The sequence below is a fragment of the Maniola jurtina genome, chromosome 14 (genome assembly GCF_905333055.1).
Source record: "Maniola jurtina chromosome 14, ilManJurt1.1, whole genome shotgun sequence".
Classification (NCBI taxonomy): Eukaryota; Metazoa; Arthropoda; class Insecta; order Lepidoptera; family Nymphalidae; genus Maniola; species Maniola jurtina.
This window is the reverse complement of record NC_060042.1, coordinates 3,687,438-3,707,876: the sequence shown is the minus strand read 5'-3', so window position 1 is coordinate 3,707,876 and position 20,439 is coordinate 3,687,438. Positions and strand designations below refer to the sequence as shown.

Genomic DNA, 20,439 nt, shown 5'->3' with positions numbered 1-20,439 from the left:
GGTTGTTATTATATCGATGCCGAACCCGAAATTGCAATTAATTTTTTTTGTCTGTTTGTCTGTGTGTTTGTGCACGCTAATATCAGAAACGGCTTATTCGATTTAGATACGGTTTTCACTAATATATTGTAGTACGCTTCACTTAACATTTAGTGTTTATTTCATGTCAATCGGTTCACAAATAAAAAAGTTATGTCAATTTAAAGAAGCCCGAAAAGTCACTATTCCACGCGAACGAAGTCGCGGGCACAGCTAGTTAATAATATGCTTGTGTGTGCGACACGCATGCGCATAGGGGCACAGGTCTACTACTGGTGGCCCAGTAGACAGCTGTAGTAGACTGTACTGAGCCCAGGCCCCAAGTCTGGGCCGCATTGTTAACGCACTAAAAAAACCGGCCAAGTGCGAGTCGGACTCGCGTACCGAGAGTTCCGCACTCGGGTATTTTTTTCGAAATTTTGCCCGATAAATCAAAAACTACTGTGCGTAAAAATAAATAAAAATTTGCTTTAGAATGTACAGGCAAAGTCCTTTCATATGATACCCCACTTGATATAGTCATCTTACTTTGAATATTTAAACACATTTTAATTTTTTTTTTAGTGATGTACCCACAAATTCACGGTTTTTGAATTTATTCCTTTACTTGTGCTATAAAACCAACCTACCTGCCGAATTACATGATTCTAGGTCAACGGGAAGTACCCTATATGTTTTCTTGACAGACACGACGAACGGACGGACAGATAGACAGACAGACAACAAAGTGATCCTATAAGGGTTCCGTTTTTCCTTCTGAGGTACGGAACCCTAAAAATTAAGTAAATACTAGCTGTTTTAGAGTTTAGACACTCTTGCGTTGCCCGATTTGATGCACACATCACTGTCCTTGCACACTTTGGCTGAATGTAGGTACAAAAGAGCTGGTAGAGCTGCCGCAGAAGGTTTGATTTTCTTCCATTTTCTTTCTTGTGCACCCAGCTTTATAGTTTATACCATATCTCAATACATAACAAATAAACTGCTAATATGAAAGCAAGATTATCAGCTATTATGATTCAATATGCCTCGTTAGTTTCGCGACAAACTCGTACTGGATAACACGCGCCGAACCACGTGTGTCGGAAAAAACACGTGTCTATTGACCATACGAAAGTTGACATACTGACTGGATACACAAACGGTAGGTACGCTGATTTCTATATTTTTAACCCCGACCCAAAAAGAGGGGTGTTATAAGTTTGACGTGTGTATCTGTCTGTGGCATCGTAGCTCCTAAACTAATGAACTGATTTTAATTTAGTTTTTTTTGTTTGAAAGGTGGCTTAAGCCGATCGAGAGTGTTCTTAGCTATAATCCAAGAAAATCGGTTAAGCCGTTTGAAAGTTATCAGCTCTTTTCTAGTCACTTGTCGGGGGTGTTATAAATTTTTAATTTACAAGTAATCCTGACTGCAGTTGCGCTGCAGATAGCCAAAACCGGCTCAATATTGACACTGTAAAGGCAGTTACAAGTTAATAGATGTACTTACCTAATTTAATTTTTTTTTACAATAATATTTGCTTCACAAAATTAAACTGTTTCTTCAAACAATAAAAATAAATATCTTCAAAAAGCCCTGCTGTTTTCTCCCATAAAAAAATCAGACCCATGTTTTTGATGTAACGTAAATCAAGAAGTCGCAGAAGATATTTGAACTTAAGTACAAATTATTAACTCTTACTAATCCATACTGTACCAGCAATATTATGATACGAAATACTACATAATTATATTACATAATACGAAAGTGTGTCTGTCTGTCTGCTGGCTTTTTATTACCCTCCTGCTTGACAGATTTTGACGAAATCTGGTTCAGAGATAGCTTGCAACTCAGGGAAGAACAATATAAACTACTTGAAAAACTGTAAATTACGCGGTCGAAGTCGCGGGCAACGTCTAGTTTTGATCTTTTAGTATTTCCATATCTGTCTTAAAAAACTCGCGGCCGGTAACTTCCTTTACTTTACGGTTAAACTTCGACTCTCAATAATAAATAGCAAAATGGGTTACACAAATCACGATAAGTAAGTAGATAATATTAATGTTAAGTTTAGACTTAACGTTATTTAAGTTAAAACTTTAGCTAGCATAACGATAGAGGTATAATACTAAATTACTATTAAGTACTTTATATATAGATACTTTTCATTGGTGGTCGAAGTTTAACGCTCACCGTAACCTAACTTTAACCGCCCAAATACCTATCATGCAAATGAACCAAAAAAAAATTATAGTACACTCGGAAAAATAATTCGCTTGGCAGAGCATACTAATGCGCGCGTATGTATAACACACAAAGATACGACCCGATGCTATCCGATAATAGATACACTCACACTTACTACACTCACTCACACTTCTAGATAACCTTACCAGTCGTATAGGGTTGCAAATTTCACATTCGTCAACATAGTTCTGATGGCCGAGTGGTAATAGTGTTGAAGTTCTTAAATATGGCGTGAGTTCTAATCCTAGTGGGGGATTGCTTTTTTATTTTTGCAATTATTTATTTTGTCTTCTTTATACAGTCAAAATTATCATACTTTCAAACAATATAATTATAAGCAAGAAAAAACAAAAATAATAACACTTTTCTATTTTAGAAGTTATTTATTTGTCTTTTGTGCAGTTCATAAATTATTATAATAAGCAAGAAATAAATAAGACGCTTGTCAAAAAATTAACACATCAAGTTAACAGAAGGTATACAAAAGAGGAAAAAAAATTGACATACTTTATCTACTCCTATTACTCCTATAGTAATTTAAAACCAATATCGATGTGAAGTATGCTAAAAGTCGGTCAAGTATGAACGTAATGTTTTATTTACGTTTTGGGTTACTTTTAGGTTTGTGAGATGAATCAACATGTTAATTACTTAGTTAGAAATCAAAATCAATTATAACTTCTAACTGCAATAACAATAATATCACTCACAAATAGAATTAAATTAATTACCTATACTTTATTTAATAATGTATAAAGGTAGGCCACCCTCGTAAGCTATTACTTTTTGTAATCGACTCGTCATGTTAGTAACCATATTCCAGCAAGTCTATGCTGCCCCACAGAGACTCCCAGGTTGAAGTTACCACTTTATTCAAAGTATAATATATCGTTTACCTGTTGTTCTATTATTATAGTATTTTACGTCCATCCTTGTCCGACTCAAAAGATTTTTCATTATTAAAAATAACAACGTAATTACATCAGTCAAAGTTTATATATTTCATTGCAAAATGAAAGTCTATGGTCCTGGTGCAAACCATTCGTAATATTTTCTTCGTAATGTATTCCGGCCGCACGCAAATGCTTCCGCACAGTTTGTAGAACTACATTGTGCTTGGTCGCTGTCAACCAAATTTTTAAAAAGGAATCCACGCTATGCATTGCAACGATTTCTTGGTGGTGATGTGACTCCATCTTATAAGCTGATGGTTTGGGCCCAGGTCAACAATTGTCTACATGCCCCGTTTCTCCGTAGTGACAGACCCACAAGCGCACGGTATTCATCTGTAAATGATTATATCCTGGATTAATACAAAGGTTACTTTTTATCCCGGAAAATTAATGAGTTCCACGGGATTTTTAATAACCTATATACACGGGAATGAAGTCGCGGGCATCAACTAGTATTTAGTATATTGGTTACATTGTTATATTATAATGCGTCTGATTAAAAGTATTAAATGGACTAAAAACATTACGCTAACATTTAGAAAATACTAAATGCACATAAGTAAAACCATAAACATAATTTCAATACGAGTAGGTTATATTTGTTTACTTACCGATATCATCGATTTCGGTTATCGAAATATTCCGCTCAAATAACAATCTCTGCTTTTTAAACAAAGATAAATAAATGTTCCATGGTGGTGAGAAGTTCAGTAGTTATTCAGTGTGAAAAATAACACAATACACCATAAATGAATTCACTACTAGGATCTATTAATCCGCGTGCTCAAGTTCTATTTGACAATAATTTATAAAATAGGTAGGGTAGATTTAAAAAATGGGACATCAACTTGATATTGCCATTCTGTAATCTATAGGTATACCTACACCGCATAATTTATCGTTTTGTGGGTTCGAAACATTTCAGTGATGAATAGACCTTAACTGTCTTGTTTTAAAGCTTAAATTCGTCCACATATCTACAGCCAGCACTGTAAGTGAAAACTGCTAATTAAAGTCGTGAATTTTAGACGTTATCTCAAGGTGGTTTAAGGCCATTTTACTCTGACATAATTGTGCTTCGACGATCGGATTCTATCAGCGTGGGTAAGCGGCAATACTACCTAGTGCCTGCTGTGGGGAAATCAGCGAAATATGTAATTTGTAATTATTGCAAGTAGGTATGGTGAAAGGAGACCGACAATTCATTAAAGAGAGATAGGTGTAAAATAATAAGTAAACGAGTTATGCACACACATAATGCTTCGTTGTGTTGCCTGCTTACCGATTTGTTTTGCTTTGTGTACGTAATATGACTGATGTTTAATTTTTTTTAAATATGCATTTCTTAACTCACTCATATTAAATCTGAATAAAATCCATACCAATTACTGATTGCAGATGGCCTAGAAATATTAAAAAAAAAAAAAATTGGTAGCTACCTAGGTAAGTAAGTAGGTAATTAAGATTAACCGTATTTTTCTATCTCGACAAAGATTTCATTTAATTAATTTTTATTTAATAGCTATAATAATAATTAATAGGTAGGTATGTTGAAAATTGAATTAATGCTCTACATTTTACAAATGATATTTCTAATTGTGTTTTTAAATTAATTTATAAGTAATTTGTAAGCAATTTAAATGACAACTTTTATTAACAAAACACCCCCGAAAAGTGAAGGTTACAGTAACTAGAAAAGAGCTGATAACTTTCAAACGGCTAAACCGATTTTCTTGGATTATAGCTAAGAACACTCTCAATCAAGCCACCTTTCAAACAATAGTTTAGGAGCTAATCCACAGACAGATACACACGTCAAACTTATAACACCCCTCTTTTTGAGTCGGGGGTTAAAAATTAAAATAGATCTGACCACCTAGCATAATTTATCAAAGTAACTACAACGTCTGAAAAGAGATTTTGTGTGGAGGTTTTCTCTGTAAAGTAGACTTCTTTTTCCCACCGAAAGGATGTTCGTAAATTTCACTCGATTGAATTCATTGATATTAAGTATAGAGTATATTTTATTATTATTTCTCATGCAATAATTTACACAAAAACGACTTTAAGCAACTAAAACCGGCCAAGTGCGAGTCAGACTCACACACGAAGGTCCCGTAACCACGTTCAGATAGACAGACAACGAAGTAACTTTTGCATGATTCCCTAACGAAAGATTTTAAAATAACGAAAGAATAGAACATAGTGTTTAAATATACTCTATATATGTTTCTTAGCCCTCGGCTGCGATCTCACCTCGTGTTGCATACAAGATGGAAGAGGGTTAACCGGGGTATAGCAGTTTTTAATAAACCCATCTAAGGTTTCTGCTGGATTCATTCTAGAACACCGCTTTGCTATGTACAAACAAGTCCATTTTTCTAGCCAACAGGTCGGTTTAACCAGTATTTTCAGGAGACTGTTCAATATGTAGTATAAAGTTTTTATCGTCTTTCAGGGGCACTTCAGTGAATTTTCATAGTTGTGACTTTTGTTATTACCTATGTCTAAGTTTTAGTTAATAATAAAAATAATCGCCAGATGGTTAGGTATTCGAGCTTGTATCAAGCTTGTATCATTAACTATATCTCTAATAAGGTCATAATGTCAGCACGTCGATCATCAAAACAACTTTGAATAAATTGCCATTTTATCTATTGGTACCAATAGTTTAATATCAATACTGGTAGTATATCAACGTGTGTGACACTACTTGGAAGACAAATTAATCAAGTAAGTCCAAAATCTTGAGTCGTAAAAAATAAAATGTTTATTTTTCTTCTACCGTCGTATCTTTAACTTACGTGTGGACCTAGTGGGTCCACACGGACCCGGACTTAATGAAACCTATAAGAGGCTTGACTGGACCCGAAATCTATGCTATGTAAATATACATGGTGGCACCAGAACGCTAGCAAAAACTTAAGGTTATTATTATACTACCTAAACACAATCCAATGTCAATAACCTTAGTAAATAAATTACCTGATTTAGTAGTTTTAGTGAATTAGTATTTTTTAAACCCGCAATGTATAGCGTGCAAAATTCGAGTCAATACCCCACCTACGACGCGGCTTGACTCCGAGTGGCTTACCAACGTTCGTTGACCTCTAGCGTCAGTCAGATGTTTTATTTGCAATACATAATATATTGTGGACTTTTAAGAAATACAGGATTTTTTTTATTTTTTTTGTTTGGGGTTTTTTTGGTGGTATCTTATCAGTAATCATCAGTACTATCACCTGTCTTCGTTTTTGGTAGCGTTCTGGTTTCTTGTATATCACTTTAATCCTGTTTAGTTTTGACTATTTAGTGTTCAACATCTTTTAACTGACCTTTTCCTTTGGCTATGTGGTATTTCCACTTGTGGTGGACCGGTGACCTAAGCATCGTGAACTTGGTATCATGATCAGGGCGACCCAACCCCAAGTTTATGTCTGTTTAGTTTAGTGTTAAGCTGAATCAGTGGTAGCTTTTAACTGGCCCTTTTTCCTCTAGCGTCAAATGGGTGGAATGCTAAGCCAGCTGTGGTGGAGTGGAAACCCCGATGTTGTGAACCCAGAGTCAGGGTTGACCCGACGTGAAATCTATGCCGTGCAGAAATCATGGATTCCAGTATACGCCAATAATGTTGCTGTTGGCTCAGAACTTTTAAAAAGGTAAGATTTTCCTTTCGATTATTCGAGAAAACAGATAGATTAGTACCTATGATATAATTGGTACCCACCCAATTAATAGCAGCCGGCATTTTGACTCCTCGTCATCTTATTTTATTTGATTTTAATTTCTCCTATGCCCTTAACTCTGTAACTACTATTGCATCCACCAAAAGAGGCCTAGATGTATATCGATACTAGATAGCTGGCTCCCGCGACTTCATCCGCGTGAATTTAGATTTTTAAAAATTCCGAGAGAGCTCTTTGATTTTCCAGGATAAAAAGTAACTCTCCAATCCTTTCACTATGCCCATATACACATATACAAAAATATACATCGATCCGTTGCTTCATTGCGACGTGATTGAAGGACAAACCAAAAGATAACCACATTTTCACTTTAATAAAGTTAATGATTATTTCTAAGTTTTAACAATGAGTTGCCATTACATGGTGTCACTTTTTCTGTTATCCATGTGGTGGACTTCGTTCCTATTTAAATGTTGATTGTGCCCAATTCACAATAACACCAAATGAATCTCAGCAAGTGGCACACAATACCTACCTACTGTACACTGATTCAATTACATTTTATTGCTTTGGTTACAACTCACAATGGAATGTGCTACTTTAGTGCTACTATTGTAAACATTCGTCCTGCCCTATACCTAATTAATATTATAATAGGTAAATATATAATACGTTTAGAGCTATTGTAATCTCAACATCATTATTATCAACCGATATAATCCCCACTGCTGGATATAGGTTAACTTTAGAGGATCACTTTGTTGTATGTCTGTCTGTCTGTGCGTCTGTCCGTCTGTCGTGTCTGTCAAGAAAACCTATATGGTATTTCCCGTTATCCTAGAATCATGAAAGACAGGAAGGTAGGTCTTATAGGACAAGTAAAGGAAAAATCTGAAAACCGTGAATTTGTGGTTACGTCATCACAAAAAAAAAAAATGTGTTCATGAAGAAATAATTAGTATTTTCAAATTTCAAAGTAAGATACCAAGTGGGGTATCATATGAAAGAAAACAGATTTTCATTTATTTTTATGCATGATAGTTTTTGATTTATCGCTCAAAATGTCGAAAAAAATACCCGAGTACGGAACCTTCGGTGCGCGAGTCCGACTCGCACTTGGCTAGTTTTATAATATAGAAATGCCAAAACAAACACACCCGTGGGTATTCGTTTCACAGATTAGGTAACGATTTCCAATCCGAAATAAAACTTTTGGAAAGAATCCAATCTAATTCTGATTCATTTATAGAAAAAATAAACTGCAAAGATAAAGGATCCAATAGTAAATTGGTTCTGTAAAATAAGACCCTCTCATTTCCTTCGATCTTCAAAGACAATGTAGGTTTAAAATACAGCTACATTCACATATAAATCTTGAAAGACAACATGTAGGTACCACCTGGCACACACTTGACCAACTTAACTATTCATGAAACTATGTTTCCTACCAATTACAATCCGGGTATCTTTAAAACAAGAGTGAATACGCATCTTCTAGGTAAACGCGTCCCATCTTAGATCACATCATCACTTTCCATCAAGTGTGATTGTGGTCAAGCGCTTGCTTATAGTGATTAAAAAAAAACTGCCAAAAATCTTGGAAAAAACTAAACCAAATGTTTGTTCCTCAGATACTTCCGCGCGTACCCAGAAGGAAAACAATTCTTCCGAATGATAAAGGATTTAAACGAAGAACAATATGATAGCAACATACAGTTCAGAGCACACGTCATAAGCTTAATGACTTCCCTCAACCTTGCCGTTAACACCCTCAACCAACCAGAGGTAGTGGCGGTTCTGATGAAGAAACTTGGTGAATCGCATGCGAAAAGAAAGATACAGAAGAAAGATTTTCAAGTAAGTTCATTTTCATCTAGAAATATCTTTCCAGCATAAAGAGCGATTGCTAACTAAGGTATGTAATCTAGAAATGAGTAGTAGAGACCTGGTTGGTCTAGCGGTTAGCTTATTCGGCTGCAATCCCAGGACGAGCCAACGATTTCATTTTGTTTTTCTGTTACGAAATTTTCAGTAGGTATAACACAGAGTAAAGATGGATAAATAATAGTACAAGTGTAAATTAAAAATTTATAACACCCCTGACAAGTGAAGGTTACAGTAACTAGAAAAGAGCTGATAACTTTCAAACGGCTAAACCGATTTTCTTGGATTATAGCTAAGAACACTCACGATCAAGCCACCTTTCAAACAAAAAAAAACTAAATTAAAATTGTTTCATTAGTTTAGGAGCTACGATGCCACAGATAGATACACAGATATACAGATACACACATCAAACTTATAACACCCCTGTTTTTGGGTCGGGGGTTAAAAATTTACCCGAATTTGAAAGAGGCGGCTTTAAATAGAGAAGCTTTTCGGATGATGATCACGAACTTCGTTTCGAAGAAGGCACGCGATGATGATGATGACGAAAGATAGAGCGGAGGAGGAGAGGTTTTTAATCCGTAGCCCGTTGGGCATCCCCAACAGTTTCGAGTACATAGAGCAACTATTATCTGCAGTAGTAGTCCACGTAGCGGACGTCTATCAGGAAATAGGATGAACAGTATGCGCAAGCATAAGTAAAGAGCAAACAAACAGACATTTAAAAACACTATAATAAAAATTATAAACAAACGCAAATTTTTATATTAATGATTTCAGGTACCTATTATTATCATTTATATACTAAGCAACTTTCACTGATGCGTCTATATCAGAAGTGCATCAAGTTTTCCGAACGTTTGTCCAATCTATTCTTGAACTGGTTAACAGAGCTTGACCTCCTACATCCTTGGGTAATTTATTCCATATATGAATAACTCTGTTGATCAGAAAGTGTTTTAATGGATTTGACCTAATATACCTATCTTGAAAAAGTTAGTAATTAATTTCTTTCACAGGATTTAAAAGGCGTCATTGTGAAGATGTTCATTGAAGTGCTGAAACTTGATGACGCAACACTCGGCGCTTGGGTGAAGACTATCGAGTTCTGGTACAAGAACATCTTCGAAACATTAACAACTGCAGAAAGCCAGAGTTGATAACTGAATCTATACATAATATAATATGTATATTTACATATTTTAATATTTAGACTATCGTGGGCTATTTCCATTATAAGATAGGTTGTTCGGCTGTACTCACGTATTTAGTCGATTTAAACTAGACTAGTACTACTTAGACTAGTTTCGAACCGGGGTCCGTTTTCATAGGGACTCAGGACGATGTGCGTCGCGGTTGAGACTTGAGACATCGACTAAATACGTAAGTATAGTTGTAACAACCTATACTTATATCTATTTACTACATTTTTTTTTGTAAATGAACATAGAGAAGTAGGTATAGTAGGTAAGTACTTTAGTTTTTCTTAGATGACCTAAAAGACAAACTGCAGAAAACTTCTCGGAGAAACGCGTACAAGTGGGGCGCTTTATAGACCTACTGGCAATCATCGATGTATATGGATGGGCCCTTCGAAGATAAAAAACGCGCTCAAAAAGTCAAGAGAATTTGCAAAAGTCTCTTGACTTTGTCAATGACGATGACGTAAGATTCAAGCGTATTTTTGCGGACGGAATTGTATGGGAAAGGCTAATCCATATACATCGATGCTGGCAATAGGTTTTCACTCTTATCATGTTTTCATTGTCAGTTTATGTAGCCAGGTCCCATCGATTTCCTCTTAAACGGAATGTGGACGACAAAAAAATTCGTAATGAATCATGAAATTAGACGTTTACACGTGCAATTGATAGTGCAATTAATGTCGTGAAACTAATTTCGTGCCACTAATTTCGTAATGTAAATTCCGCTTTACGCATTTCAGCGAGAAGTTACTTGTTAACCGACTTCAAAAAAAGGAGGAGGTTATTACATTTCAAGTCAGTTAAAGGAAAATAGATTATAAGTAGTTTTTAAGTTATATAAGATATTAATGAAATACTAAGTACAAAAAATCAAGCAGCGTGTATAGAATAATATTATATTTATCAACATTGTGTTTTGTACTTGACCGCAATGGTCAAGTGCAAATCATGATGTTATCAAGCTAATGATAATTGATAATAATGAACCGTTAAAAATACTTGTCTTTAGCGAGTTACAGTAGCAGCAGCTACATAATTAAAAATATATATGTAAAGATATTTATAAGAATATACGATTGACTGAATTATATAATTCAATATTAAGAGGGCTCTCTCCGTCACTCGTTTCATACAATCGTAGTTCCAATTTCATTTAAATATTAAGCAACCAAAGTCCATGAAATTTTGCAGACATATTCTAGAAACTAATATCTATGTCTGTGGTTTTCCAGATTTCTGTTAAAATATTCGGTTTCAAAGTTACGCGGTCTTAAAAATTTTCATACAAATCTTTGAACCCCTGTAATTTTAAACTACATATTTTTAGAAAAATCTAAAACACCACATACACAGATATTAGTTTCTAAAATATGTCTGCAAAATTTCATGGACTTTGGTTGCTTAATATTCAAATGAAATTGGAACTACGATTGTATGAAATGAGTGACGGAGAGAGCCCTGTTAAAGTTGATTTAATCAATTGACCACTTGGACGGTAAATTGAGATAAGTATATATTTTTTGTAAATAAGTATTTATTTTAGTGGTACCTACCGAAGTATGTTTTACGTACTTAAATAATATTTTTCTATGTATTGATCAATAATTTATGTAGGTCTATACGTTTATGAACCTAAATTAATATTGTAATTAAATATATAAAATAATTTGAATTAATTGTCTGAATGGATGGAGACTATAAGTTACTATGAATATATATAAAAAAAAACTGCTGTGGAGACGTTATGATTATATAATTACGGGTTTTATATTAAATACCTACATACTTACTAATTCAATTTTATTTTTAACTTTCTATTTGCTTGGTTTATAAAAACAAAGTGGTTTTTGAAATTATTAGCAAGTCAGCAAACTACTTCTGAGTAGGTAGGTACTATATGTAGGTATATAGCAACATACATAGTATATATAATATTTCTTCAGACCCATTTTATATTTCTGACAAGTAATTCTTAAAAATTTGCATGATTATTGTTATTTGGTCAAATTGTTCAATTTACAACAATTGGTGTTTTTTTTACAATAATAATGACGAAGTTATATACTACGCAGAATCAGTGGTGCATATATAATTGTACATACCAAAATACTCAGACACGTTATTCGATCATAGTAGGTAATTTGCACTTTTTACTACAGAATGCCACTGCGCCATAAATTGATTACTCAATTATTTTCATTCTAAAAGGGATATAGTTTAGAGTTCCTTAAATCAATCTTTAATTCAAAATATTTATGATTTTGGCGTCATTTTTATGATTTTATTATTATTTTTGACTGGACTGTAATTCTAGATTTAAATAATATTACCATGTTCAACACTGCATACTAATCCTTCATCATCTTATTTATCTCCGCGTACGTACCTACCTAACTACGTACATAATGTATTCCCAAAGATTAAATATAATAGGTATAATGTTGAGACTAAAATCCAGTTGCATGCAGAACACCAATAAAAACCATTTTACTTTACGTTTAACAGATAGCTAATCATAACGTAACTTTAACCGTCTGTCATGCAACTAGACCTAAGTTACATTTAGTTAAACTATTTTTTAAATAAAAATAGAACTTAAGCATATTGTTAAGAATCATTTATTATTTTGTTAAGTAAATGACTATACATCTAACTATAATAGAGTTGTAAATAAATAGAGTGATGCAATTTTATATTTTGTCGTAAAATTAAATACCTAAAGTCTTTAAAAAAAAGTGTTTTATTTACATACCTACCTATGTATTTGTAACAACTTTTATACGCTCTAGAATAGTCTAGAAGCTGTTACTGTACTGTAAACAATAAGCACTGTGATCTTTTAGTTGGAGGTCCAGGGTTCGATTCCCGGCAGGGGGTTAGAATTTTATAATTTCTAAATTTTTGATCTGGTCTGGTGGAAGGATTTGGCTGTGGTTAGTTACCTACCGGTAAAGCCATGCCGCCAAGCGATAAAGCGTTACGATATGATGCCATGTAGAACTAGAAACCAAAGGTGGTATGGCTTCCAGGTTAGCCTTTTGAAACTGAATTTGTACATTGACAACATTGACCTGTAACAATCAGAACGCATTCGGCCAATGTGTACTAAACATACTACCTCCTTATATAATAAAAAACGGCTATGTGTACTAATCGTACTACCTACCTATATAATAAAATAAAATTGATAATTATAAAAAGTTTTTATTGTCAGGCATTAAAAACCCATATACAAATAAAAAGTTACAATAAAAAATATACGTTACTTTAAAAAGCATACACATATTACATTAAGTTAACTTAAGACTAACTGAAATGGAATGAAAAAACTCACTTCAGATGTCACATTTACAGGTAAGTATATAATCTAGATCTAGGACTAGCACCTTTCAATCAACACGTAAACTCTTGAAATGAACTCTCGACACCGACGATCCCAGCGTACTGTAGATACCTACCTATTTAGGAAATATAACCACGTTAAACATTCATGACTGCTGAATTTCGTGTCACGCTCAATTTCACCGACCTACATATTTTATTACGTGCAAAATGAGTCAGTCCTTTGAAGATTAATACATGGATTGCTCTTTGATGTTTGCTGTGTTGTAACTTATACATCTACTTAGGTATCCATGAATGCCAATGCTTTCCATTCGCATTTTCAGCGGGTACTGAAAAAGCGATACGTTTGGCGGCGCATATTTTGCGCTCTACCAAAACTTACCTACAGTTTAGACTAACTACTAATAATTTTATTTACTAAATTAGAGTTTTAGTAGAGATGTCCTAATCCATAAAATATCTAAATGCGAAAGTGTGTATCTGTCTGCTAGAACCTCTTTTTTATTCAGATACAAGTTAGCCTTTAACTACAGTCTCACCTGGTGGTAAGTGATCATTCAATCTCAGATGGAAACGGGTTAACCTGAAAATGGTATGGCAGTTTTTATTAAACTTATACCCCTTTGGTTTCAACACGGCATCGTACCGGATCGCTGGAACAATAATGAAAGTGTTTTTAAAAGGTATATTAATTTTAATAAATAATAAAATATAAGTAGTTATGTTAGGTATACAGTGTGTTTGGTAATTAGTATATAATAAAGACTACACGTACCCATGCTACTTTGATCTGGTAAATACAATGCTGAAGTAAAATGACGAAATAAAATTATAAAAATTTCCATACAAAATTTTAATTTTTTTTTATGTCCAAGTTTTCATGGCTCTAACTTGCCCTAACTTACTGAGATCGTTGGCCTTTGCCTATCTAAAGATGGCCAACGATCTCGGTGAGTTAGGGCACGTTAGGGTCATGAAAACTTTGACATAATTTTTTTTTAAAATTTTGCATGGAAATTTTTATAATTTTATTTCGTCATTATACTTCAGTATTGTATTTATCAGATCAAAGTAGCATGGGTACGTGTCGTCTTTATATACTAATTATCAAACACCCTGTATATTATGTAACTATTTGTATTAACTACCTACCTATATTGTTTGGATAACCTTGGCTTAAAGTCTATTCCCCTATGAATAAAAGATAAGTGTCGTCTATGGGACACTCCATCGATCCACAATAGCTAGACTTGACAGTTGACCACTTGGCCTCCGGCATTTTATGTACCTGTATAGACTTTATAGGGACCTGTAGAATTGAGAAAATAGGTACAGACCTACCTATATTAACCGACTTCCAAAAAGGAGGTTCTCAATTCAGTGCGTTTTTTCTATGTATGTTTTCTATTTATTTCTATTCTATTGTATGTAGATGCCTACACTGATTTCTCCGAGATTTCTGAACCGATTAACATTTTTTTACCATACCTGGTTTACAACCGTATGAGTGAGTATTCATTTTGTACCAAAAATTAAAAATAAAACATTAAAAGATGCAGAAGGGCAACATATCTCTTTAAGAGGTTATTTCTAATTTTTTTTAAATTCTAGCAGAAAAATGAATGTGAGAACATAGAAAATTATAGAAATATTAAAAACCTACTTTTAAAATTAATAAGATGTACAGCAATGGCGTGCCTAGGGTCCTAAGCCAGGATAGGCGTAAGTTCCTCTCATTACGTCTCTATATTACCTGCACACCACTAATAAAATTTATTGAAAAATAAGCATTGCGCTAGTTCAATTAATGTAAGCAGTGTTTTTATGCTTCTATGATTGGCACGCCTGTGACAATACATAAATATCTACATAGTACATTAATATCTACATAGGCCTTCTATCTACATAACTCCAAGGTAGGTTTACTAAACCGATTTTAATAATTCTTTCAGTATTAATAAACTACTTTATCCAAAAGTAGCAAAGGTTATTTTCATATGTACCTACTCCAGACCAAGACGCGGGCAAAAATTTAGTGAGTAATAAAGTTTAAAGTATAACATAGTTACCAAAATGTTTGGAACCAAACTCACTATTTTTAGATCTACATAGAACTTAGCTATAGACTTAGAACTTAGTTTTAAAATTGCACCTACGATTAGTATTCTAGTCTTTATCTGGAATTCAACACACGGCTCAGTACAATGGGTCGTTATGGATAGTTATCATCGATTAGCCAACGGCTTTGCACTTCGAATACTATAGGGGGTTATTGTTTATTGCTTGTATTGTCTAGGTACGATCTAAATTAGTGATTGTATCGCGTGCGAATATGCAGTGCAGTATGCAATTGCAATTAAAGGAATGGTCTTGTGATCGGTTTAGGCTTGCACGGGTACTGCAGGTAATGGTCAAGGATGTATGTAACAGGTGCTCTACGTTTGTAGTTCTATTGACGCAAAACAACAGTGCGAATAGGGATTGTCTTCAGACTTCATTGTTGCAATCAACGATTGATATTGACTACGCATTAGACTTCTCATTACAACCAAAAATGTTTCTGAAGCTGTTTTTCGTTTCGTAGAACACAATTTTTGTTTGGAATAGCCGTTCCATACATTCAATTCAGTGCTTGCAAAGACTACCCGTATGTTTTACTGTTATCTGTACAGGTTTTAAATAGCAGCCATAGCGTGAAAAGAAGAAACTCAAGTTTCTCTACGCATATTTTCTACTCCTTATCGCTGTGAAATGCTCCAATGTGCTCGTACGGCTGTCGTCGGCCACTCAACCGCCTGAGCGGTTGCCGACTAAAAAAATTCTAAAAATTTCTAAAAACTAAAAAATTATATTAAAGTAGGTACCCGGCTAAGCGTCGTCCTTGTCCCTCATAGCAGTGACGTTTTATCGGTCTCAACGACAAGAACCCTCTACGAAACCGTTATCTCTTTCTAAAGTTCGACAGGCAATATAAGTAGGTGAACATAAAACGAACAATAATAAAAATAAAGGGAATTGGTGTCATTCTGATCATCAAAGCATTTCAAAATTGTTTATTTATACTTCAGTGGATTTAATATTGCAGCAGTTTGAAAAGATCTCTAATGCTCGCTCTTCACTTCCACCTGAAAGTCCCTGAACATTGATTGATTTACCAAACCTCACGGATGTCGCATGCTGCATGCACCGCCCGCCCTCCCACTGATAAACTTGCAGGAAAAGCCAGCCACCAAGCAAGCCATACACCACTACGCAGTACCACTCAAATCCCAACACCACTCGAACGCCCCGATACCGGAGCATCCTCAAGAGACCTTACCAACTTACCAACCTTACAATGCCTAATTGCAATTCGACTTTGAACCTCTGAAATCTGAACCGTCCGTAAACTGTGGGACACACTCATCCACTCCGACGTGTTCGCGCCGCGTTCCTGCTCATTTTGCGCACCAGTGAAGAGCGGGTATTACAGCGTTTAATATAAAACGGGTGGCGCGGGCGCCTACACTATTAATAAAAAAACAATAAAGATTCTGATACCACTGTCGCATACCGCAATTAATTTGGACGCTTTTTGGGTCAGTAAAAGATCTTCCGTTTGCCAAGGCTTGGACAAACACAACGCGCGGTGTAGTGTCCATCGCTACTCTTAGGAGTTGTATGAGACTCTATGAAAAAAGCAATCGCTGAGTTTTGCTGGTTCTTTTCGGTAGGAAAGGCATTTCGCACCAGTGATAGATGCATTTGACGATTCAAAAGTACTTGTACATGTCCAATTGAATAAAAATGTTTTTATTTGTTTATTTAAATCATTCTCTCGCGAAGCGCGCGAAGAAACTGCGCTGCAGCGGTCGCCCATTATCGTTGTTCGGCAGTCTATCACAGGTAATATTAAATGTATTTTTCGCTACCGTCATACAGATAGCTCGCGTCATGTTGCATTTATCCAATCCCTAAACTATAAAGAATTTACAAAGGGACAGCATAGTTCGTAAAAAACGAAGGGAACTTTTGATTCAAGTAAAGAAGCCTGAAAAGGTATTGTTTTATTTACTTCAGCAATTCTTGTTGCTAAGGTAAAAAGTAGAGTCGCCATACGTTTAGGTAGTTAATGTCGAACTATCTCATCCAGATTTAAACCTGTTCGACAGGTTCTTTTTATTCTTTTACTTTTACTTTTCATAGCTTTCTATATGAGTATAAAAGTTACCTGTAGGTAGTTTTAGGGACTCTATTTATAATTGAAAGAGCTCAATTAGGCACAACTTACAAACTAGTGAAAACCCAGTAGGTGTTAAAAAAAATTACTATTTGTAGACATGCATTTTTATTGTTTTGAAACAAAATATATATTATTCTATGTCTATAATACGGGCTGTCCTAGTTTAGGGGCCAGCACTCCACGAAACGCATATATATATATACATACATTACATTTGATAAATAAATTTTCATTTCATTTCCATTGTCATGTTTTTATCAATCTAAAAGAGTGAAAACGCTACAAATATTCTAAGTAAATCTCTATCTATCTATCCAGTAGGTAAAAAGTTGTTATCTTAGTTGTAAAAAAAGGAAAAAATTGTTATGTAAATTCAGGAAAGGCATAGCCACCCTAACTTTATGTAAAAGGCACAAAATAACTTTCAGCTCACGTAACGTTTCTAATAAACTATTCCGGCACTACACTAAGGCAGGAGATTAGGCATTTGTACGCGCCCTAGCGAAGGGCGGGCGGGGGCAACGTAAACAACTGAAAACCCGACGACAGTGCTCGTCCCGCCTTCGCATTCGAAACACGTGTCACGCCGAATTTCGGCGCCACGGCCGTCCTGACATCGGCTACGCGCGAAAACTTTCCCAAAAACGCATAAAACACCAGAAATTGTGTCAAAAATCAACTAAAAAACATTGATTTCGGCTTTATTCTCACGCGGGTGGTAGGAAAAGGACGGTACTGCCGCTAGTAGTGAATATGTGGTGTTTATGTATGCAATACGTGTGAGGAATATTAGCGCCGGTCGCACTATTAAGTGACATTAGACGGCGCATATGTAAAAGGTACTAAGTACTTATATCTAGTTCTCTACTATCGTCTATCACGCTCTACTGAAGGGTGCGGAAATTGCTTGTAGCAATCAGACCGCATGCCTATAAACATTGAGCTAGACTAGTTCCTATACAAGGGCTATTTCGAACAAAAAGCTATCAAAATTAGTATGACACTGGACTTAGCTAATATAATCATTTCTATCTGTACTCTGTCGATAGGTTAGATAATACTTAGCAACTTTGTAATTTTTCAAAAGTTGTAAGGTATTTTTTTAATAAGCAAGTTTTCTATAAGTAGGTAATAGAATTTTTAAAATCGATTCAGTAGTTTTTGAGCCTATCCATTACAAACAAACAAATCCTTTATAATATTAGTATAGAGAGTATAGAAGTGCCTAATAGAGAGTATAGAAGTATAGAAGTGCCTATAGACAAACCTAGAGTCCGTGAGAGTCAGCTACGGCCATAATAACGATAAATTGAATAAATAAGGAAATAGGTATTGGCTTGTTGCAATTGTTTGCAATTTTCCACACCTGGGTACAACGTATTCCACTCGATTGATGTCGAATCGCGATAAGATTAAGTACAACTAATTTGCAGTAACATATCGATAACGCTGCTAACGATTCAGTGATTTAAACAATAGGTACGTATTTTTCCTTCCCGTAATAAAATCGTTCGGGATTTTACAATGAAACGAAACAATATTACAAAGTAAATTTCCTTGGGTACTATACTAGATTGCATAGCAGACATACCTACCATAGTCACTATATAATAAGAAATCAAAATACATCATGGGCATGGTCATAACCCGCGGCAAGGAAGGTTACCTACGACGGAAAAAGACACGTAGGTATATCTAGATAGGTAGGTACACACACTCCAAACCTCAACATGTTTCAGTTAGAATTCGAGTTTTGAAAGTCTCACACAAATTCAAATAAAACTTCCAAATTCTAAGCGGCGCGGGCGGCGACCCGAAAATTTTCCGGTCACAAAGTTTTCCGTACCCGCAGACTTTAACGCGGCGGTCTCCGTTTTCGTCGATACTAAAGTTTACTAAAATGGAATTAAGTTAGGAACGCATGGATCGAAAAATTTGAAATTAATATATAATATTTTTCATTATATCCCCTTGGATTTGGTCCGATTAAAACATGATTGGACAAACTTTCCTCGATAGAAAAAAAATCAGAAGTTTGGTCTAAAACCTTAGACTTTTGGGTTTTTCTCTTTAATGACAAAGCTCTTAAAGACGTAACTTTCACCATAGGTGTAAAACAATCAAATAAATAATTCGGTCCGATCATTTCACAGTAAGTGCTATATTTCAAATTATATTCTAAATTATTTGATTTCACGCTTCCTCGCTTATTCTTTTCAAATCGCGTACAGAGCGAGTACAAAGAATTTTCGACCCTATTGTTGAGTCTTATGGGCCGTAATTACGTTATCTTGTCAGTCATACCCGTCGCCTCAGCGCGGCAGGACCTGTTTCGGGTTTCATAAGCATTTTGTCATACTGTAATTGTACAGAATGCCATAGAGTAGTAAATTCAGTACTATGTTATAGAGTATTTTTATTTAGGATTTTCTAGATTTTAAGATAAGTTTATATTGTGCATTTATTACATTAAAAAAGTAATTATTTTAAAAAGAATGCAGTAAACAGTACATTGCAGTGTAGTGAAGCTAATATTAGGTCAATATAGACCAGGACTTATAATTTGAAAATAAAAATTAATTAATCTGAGTGCTCTATCCCGGTAGCTCAAAGATCAAAAACCAAACTTGTAAAATGCATAAGTATTAGAAGATAAGATGGAAAAAAAACTTTATTGATATCAATTTAAAGGTTTTTAGGGGAAAGTACTAATTATTATGAAAATAGGATGAGAGGAGACCGCGTATAAGCAAGCGTAGTGTAGGACGTCCTCCAGCACGATGGACTGATGATATAAAGCGGCTGGCGCTCTTTAGGGAAGGCCCATGTCCAACAGTGGACATCCACGGACTCATAATGATGATGATGATGA

General features: G+C 34.9%; 2 protein-coding genes and 1 long non-coding RNA gene across 4 annotated transcripts in view; 2 read left to right on the top strand and 1 right to left on the bottom strand.

The window, feature by feature from the left end:
* Positions 1-20,439, bottom strand: part of LOC123871914 — a 575,184-nt gene that overhangs the window by 12,264 nt on the left and 542,481 nt on the right. The gene's annotated exons all lie outside the window — the stretch shown is intronic.
* LOC123871907 (myoglobin-like) lies at positions 1,034-10,307 on the top strand. Of its 2 annotated transcripts, none has more exons than XM_045915959.1 (4): positions 1,034-1,183; positions 6,721-6,881; positions 8,540-8,765; positions 9,815-10,307. In XM_045915959.1, exons 2-4 carry the CDS (start codon positions 6,727-6,729, stop codon positions 9,953-9,955), a joined length of 522 nt encoding a protein of 173 aa, XP_045771915.1. In that variant the 5' UTR covers positions 1,034-1,183; positions 6,721-6,726; the 3' UTR covers positions 9,956-10,307. The 2 variants fall into 2 exon arrangements, with proteins under 2 accessions (XP_045771915.1, XP_045771914.1); XM_045915958.1 differs by lacking the exon at positions 1,034-1,183 and adding an exon at positions 5,848-5,955.
* Positions 18,108-20,439, top strand: part of LOC123871906 (globin-like) — a 32,081-nt gene continuing 29,749 nt past the window's right edge. Inside the window, exon 1 of the mRNA XM_045915957.1 lies at positions 18,108-18,406. The gene's annotated coding sequence lies outside the window, so the exon portion shown is untranslated. The remainder of the gene's footprint in view (positions 18,407-20,439) is intronic.

Coding starts and splice junctions, on each gene's coding strand:
- LOC123871907 (XM_045915959.1), top strand. CDS start 6,727: ATGGGTGGAATGCTAAGCCAGCTGTGGTGGAGTGGAAACCCCGATGTT. Junction 6,882..8,539: donor GGCTCAGAACTTTTAAAAAG/GTAAGATTTTCC, acceptor TTTGTTCCTCAG/ATACTTCCGCGCGTACCCAG. Junction 8,766..9,814: donor TACAGAAGAAAGATTTTCAA/GTAAGTTCATTT, acceptor TTTCTTTCACAG/GATTTAAAAGGCGTCATTGT.